The sequence below is a fragment of the Musa acuminata genome, chromosome BXJ1-1 (genome assembly GCF_036884655.1).
Source record: "Musa acuminata AAA Group cultivar baxijiao chromosome BXJ1-1, Cavendish_Baxijiao_AAA, whole genome shotgun sequence".
NCBI classification, from domain to species: domain Eukaryota; kingdom Viridiplantae; phylum Streptophyta; class Magnoliopsida; order Zingiberales; family Musaceae; genus Musa; species Musa acuminata.
This window is the reverse complement of record NC_088327.1, coordinates 24805001-24810744: the sequence shown is the minus strand read 5'-3', so window position 1 is coordinate 24810744 and position 5744 is coordinate 24805001. Positions and strand designations below refer to the sequence as shown.

General features: G+C 44.1%; 2 protein-coding genes across 2 annotated transcripts; both read right to left on the bottom strand.

Moving 5' to 3' along the window:
• Positions 1–1277: 1277 nt before the first annotated feature.
• On the bottom strand, positions 1278–1589 carry LOC135679476 (uncharacterized). Its single transcript, XM_065193278.1, has one exon. It carries the CDS (start codon positions 1587–1589, stop codon positions 1278–1280), a length of 312 nt encoding a protein of 103 aa, XP_065049350.1.
• Positions 1590–3196: 1607 nt separating this feature from the next.
• LOC135677385 (uncharacterized acetyltransferase At3g50280-like) lies at positions 3197–4998 on the bottom strand. The gene has a single exon (XM_065189667.1). It carries the CDS (start codon positions 4920–4922, stop codon positions 3432–3434), a length of 1491 nt encoding a protein of 496 aa, XP_065045739.1. The 5' UTR covers positions 4923–4998; the 3' UTR covers positions 3197–3431.
• Positions 4999–5744: the final 746 nt, after the last annotated feature.

The window sequence follows — 5744 nt, the reverse complement described above, 5'->3', positions numbered from 1 at the left end:
ATAAGAAATGAACTCAAATAACGATCGATGAAATATTATGATTGTATACTTTTTTATGTTATTCAAAATAATCTTTATAAGATCTGCAGGCGCACCATCGTCTGATCTGAAAAAAATAGTAATATTGATTTGGAAAGATAATTAGACTTACCTCTTCTCTATCCTTCATAGGGTCACCATAAGTGACGAAATAGGGACTAAGGGGAGATGAGAAAAAATTTATAATCTCCCAATGTCATATCACATATTGAGTCCCTGTCATATCTATTTATAATTGATAACTTAAAGTCAAAAATAAATAATTAGGAGAGTCCCTCCCATCATGATCATAGGTAATCCTCATATAATTAATTTTTTTATTAACTAATAAATATATATATAATCTAATTAAATTTATGATATATCTTATAATAGAGTGACATAATGTAACATATTTATCTCTTTTCACAACCCTTAATCAGCCAGTGTTGCCCCAAATCTCATCTTGTCAATGTTCGCTCCTCAACAATCAATTCAGTGACAACCCACACGACTTAACTTATTTTTAGGATTTGAAACCTCATCCTATTAACCTGATTGTCACGATGTATCTAATTCACTTCCTCATGTTGAGAATCGAAAATCTCATATTATAAATTTTATTATTTAATATTAATGATATATATCTCATTTTATAAATTTTATTATTAGATCAATAATTAATCTGTTGATGATATCTGACTCTAAGTAAACTTAACTCTTCTATTTTAGGCTGACTTAAAGTTTCATCCTACCATAATTTAGTAGTTTAATGTCAACATGCCTACCTCATGTATTTTAGTAGGTTGGAAGTTCGAAGAATCATTTAAACATTTTTGAGCGTGCTAGTTTAGTGATAATAAAAATATCAAAAATTCTTTTACGAATTCAAAAGAGTTTCAGTGTTTCGAGGATTCTAACAATGAAATTTCAACAATAAGACACAAACTTGTTAGGTTGCAACAACTCGTGCTTCTGTGCTATGGTTAGAAAGGACTTCGATTTTCGAGAATTGCATAAAAGGATTTGCTTAAAGAAAGATATCATAATCAATAATTCATTGAATATTATACCATGCCAAACACAATGAGGACATAATGGTGGTAATGCGTAGGAATTGTTCTTCTGAACCTATAAAATTGTTTCAGATCAAATCATTCCGATGAAGTAAACAAGACGTAGCAGCGGAGGAGAGGGAGAGTCTGTTCAAGGCTAAATATTTGTGAAGTAGGAGCATAGGAGGGTTACTACAGACTGAATCATTTCTTAGCGAAGAGGCCGCCAAGGCCACCGAAGCCGCCGGATTTCTTCTTGCTGGGAACGGAGACGGAGGTGGACGACTTTCTGGACCCGGTGGCGGTGCTGCGGCTGCCGCCGCCGTTCTTCTCCCCCACCTTCTTAAGAATGGGGTCCGTCTCCAGCAGTTGGTCCTCCTTCTGCAACCCTCCCAGTATCCAGTCCAACAGCCCTTTCTCCTCCCCGCTGCTTCCGGCGCCCTTGGCCTCTGCTGTCGCTGCAAACACCCGCCCGCCCGCGACCGCCGCGCCGAACGCCATGCTCAGTGACGCCATCTCCGTTCCCTTACTGTTTTGGTCGTGTGCCACACACTTGCATGTGGATATATCGCAGGGGTGAAGAATATCGTCCACATATTATTCATCATCTGATGCTTGGAGGGTGCCTTAGCGGTGGCTTCGGTGGGATAGCGTGGGAGGAGCGGTCCACAAGTGTCTTATCCGAAAACCATGATATGAAATAGAAAATGCTATATAATTGTGGTCATATAAAACCACTTGACAAGTTGCAGGAGCTCTCGTGTGTTTATGGCAGTGGCAATGGAATATGAATTCCCAATTATATCTCCATCACCATAGTGCTCTGTGGAATGTTTCGACTTGGCTCGATATCATTCACGAGTCGAAGAAAAGCACCTGTGAAGCAATGTGCCCTCTTGACATTTGATGGTTCGGAGGGCTTATATTCTCGTTATTTGCTTTCATGCTCTTCTGGCTAATGTCCTTTTTAAAGAACATCATGTTATGCTGATCCTCTGTATGGTGAAGGCTTCAAGTAGCTTAACCGGATCAGTCAAATTGTCCACCATGGCGACACTAGTCATGAAATGGGTTGATTAGCTTAACGGAGCATTCTAAAATAACCGGGGAAGACATCTTGAGCATTGAGTAAGACACCAACAAGTTTGTAGGAGAAGCCCATCTAAATGAGAGTACACTCATTGTGGTCTTCTTTAGTATTGCTCTTAAATCTGGAAAAGGCCAAGTTCTTATTTGGGATGACGTCCAACTGAAGGTGGAACTAATCTCCATCGAGCATCAATTCTAGTGTATCAGTGTTAAGAACGTTTCAAACCTCAAAATAAGGTTGAGCCATTCTAAACACCAAGCTGACCAAGATTACCCTCATGTAGAGTTGATTAACCTCATTGAATGGATGAAAGATAGTTGGTAATCTAGTAATAAGTCTAAGTCAAACTAAGCAGGTTGATCAAACACCAATTCAACTCAAAAATTTTATTTACAACCCCATTTTATTTTTTTAATATTTCTATATTACTCCTTTATACATGGATATAAATATCATCTTTTTTTTCTCTTTTTTTTTTTTTTCTTTCTTCTCGAACAACAATGTCGAGGGGATGATTAGCGGTGTCGGTAATAAGTGTCATCAATGACAAACAACGATGATGATAGCATTAACAAGAAGCGAATTGAAATGAGTTGTGAGGAAGAAAAACAAATTGATAAAACTAGATTGTAAATAATAAAATATTTTTTATTATTTTTTAAAGGATTATCAATAGCAACTAATTATGAATAATAAATATGGATTATAAATAGTAAGCTTCAAAATATAACTTTTAAGTTATAAGTCAAAACTGGTATGTTAACTTACTCTTCTCATCCTTAGTGATTTAGTAATATAAGATTATCCTCTTTATCTCATAGATGAAAAATTTTAATATATTCTCCTGTTTATCTGTGGGTTGATGGTCTTTTCTTTACTATTACTATGTGATGATTCACTCATCCAAATATATCTATTTTATTTTTTATTTTTTATTTTTTAACTCTTTCAAATCAAATTATATTAATTTATTATATAATAATAATAACAATAATAATAATAATAATAATAATAATAATAATAATAATAATAATAATAAAACTGCTACTAATTTCATAACTCATGACGACACACAACTGGCCAGCTTCTACTGCAGAAGAAATCGGAGAAACACACACACATTCTCGCTCTCTCCTCTTTTTTGCCCCTCAAGTTAATCTCATAGGGGCGTTCTTTCTTGTGCACCTAAAATTCTCTTAACTGTGTCTCTGGAAGTTGCTTGCTTGGAAGAAGTCGAACACTGCTAACGAGTAGCTGCTGCGGGGTGATCATATCGTCAGGTTTTCTACTGAGACGTAGCTCATGAAGTCCTCGTCCAGGAGGAGCGCCGCCATCGTCTCTGGCGCCAGGCACATCTCCAGGTCCACGCTCCCTTCCCCATCCCTCCCTGGGAACGCCGACATCTTCCCGTCGAACTTGTTGGCCCGGCCGCTCCGCACCGCGACCGGGTTCCCCCAGCCGAAGTTGTTCCCCTCGTACACGGGGAACCGGTGTGAGCTGCCCATAGTGATCCCGGCACCGTCCGGGTTACCCAGCGGGAAGCACCTCGGAGCTGCTTCCCACTCCGTCACGCCCCGCCGCACCGTCTCGTTTCCGTGCGCCACCACACTACCGTGCAACAGCCCGGTGGTCCAGGAAAGGTCCCTCCCCACGATATCCCCCACCAACGCCTTGGTCGGGATGCTCTGAATCGCATTCCCGAAGTAATTCGCTGCCACTGGTGGCACCACCCGATGCCGGCAGTTCACTGCCATCCGAAAGGTCGTTGTCGCTTCCATGGCCAGCCGCTTTCGAGCTCCTGTCACGGACCGCCAGACCAGAGCACAGAGGGATTGGAATGACGAGATCTCGTCCTCCTTCACCACCGCCGCCAACGCCTCTGACTCTCCGTCCGGGATCTGTTCCTCATGTATTCCAGCCAGGGCGTTGCCATCGTCAACGAGCTTGGGACTCTGGCGATTGGCCCTCGATTTTAGGTCGAAAATTGCCTCGCGGCTGAAGCGAAAGATCCTCTCTCGAAGCGGCGCGTCCATCTGAAACGTCACCTCGGGCCCGGCTCCGCTTGGGAATCGTAGCACGGCCTTTGAGTCACCGAAGTAGTTACGGCGGAGATCCGGCGACGCGGGGATGCCCCCACGACATATCTCAGCCCAGGCGTTGAAGAAGTTCCACAAGGAAGTGCCATCGACGATGGCGTGGTTGACGACCGCTCCGAGGAAAATAGCACCATCAGCGAGCTCAGTGAGCTGGAAGTTGGAGATCGGCAGGAAGTGACCGTGGTAGCTGAGGGCGCCGTCAAGGGGGAAGAGCAACTTGACAGCGGCGGGGACGTCGGCGGAGTCGGGTAGGAGAAGAGGGAGTGTAAGGGAGGGGGCGGCGGCATGGTAGAATTCGGCACCGGAGTCGTCGCAGGAGATGAAGATGCGGCCGTCGGGGCGGGTGGAGAGGCGGCCCGCGAGGGCGGGAAAGAGGGAGAGCACGCGTGCAAGACACGAAGTGAGGAGCGGAAGAAGAGAAGCTACAGGAACTGGCGGTCTGGGGAAGAAAAGGCCCTTCTGGATGTAGTGGCACGACAGCATGGGAAGGTCGGAAACGGAGAGCGGTAGGTCGCCGATTGTGGACTTGCAGTCAGGGAACACTCTGCACTTGGATAGGATGGTGACGGCGCCGCCCAGAGCCAGAGGAGAAGAGTGGATAGGATTGGAAATGGAGAGGGCAGCAGAGCATACGAGAGAAGAAGAGAGAGATATGGGAGACATGGCTGCTTGTACACTGCAGATGCTACTAGTGCTCCGTCGGTGGGGAGGTGGAGGGATGACGGAGAAGCGTGGGAACCGGGGGAAGGCATTTATAGGGAGAGAAGAGGAGGTCGGATGCATGCATTTGGTAGAGTTGGTCGTGCTCGCGACACTGTTTCTTACTTGCGTTTCTGAATTATGGTCGGTTCAATTTTCCAAATAAGACTTGTTGGATCAGATACTGCGAACTATAAGCTCCAATCCTGTAAAGTATTGGGCGGAGGCGTCCAGGTTCAATCCAAGACCCCACCGACCACCACCACCACCACCTATTGGCCCCATCTACCAAGTTTGAATGGCAATCCTCACATTATAAACGGATCCATCGCAGCAAACTAATTAATCCATCCTGGATCGGGGACCAGTATGTGCGGCTGCCAAAAAGATAAATAAAGAGAAAGAAGTGGTGATGCGTCGCGAGCAGCTCAACTGCAAGTCGATTGAGGGTGGTCTGCATTTAGGCTGTTTCGGTCCCCCCCACCCCACCCGTCTCTCTCAATCTCTCGCTCTCCCCGTACCGGTCTTCTCCATCAGAATGTGATATATGACCGCCTCCTTTTTTTAATCAAGTTGTGGGTCCTAACACCTGTCCATCTCACAGGTCTTCGGGTCTCCACTTCGATAGGCGGACTTGATTTAACCTTTAGAATCAATTAACTTCGATCGTGTTTCACATCTTAAATAAACCCAGTCAGACGGCTCGAATTTAACTATTCTTCTTTACTTCTCAATCGTGCATTTATGGACATGACACTGTTCATTAATTCCTTAACTATCGGTTCT

Bases quoted from the DNA above. Each gene is read 5' to 3' on its own strand.
- LOC135679476 (XM_065193278.1), bottom strand. From the start codon at position 1,589: ATGGCGTCACTGAGCATGGCGTTCGGCGCGGCGGTCGCGGGCGGGCGG.
- LOC135677385 (XM_065189667.1), bottom strand. From the start codon at position 4,922: ATGTCTCCCATATCTCTCTCTTCTTCTCTCGTATGCTCTGCTGCCCTC.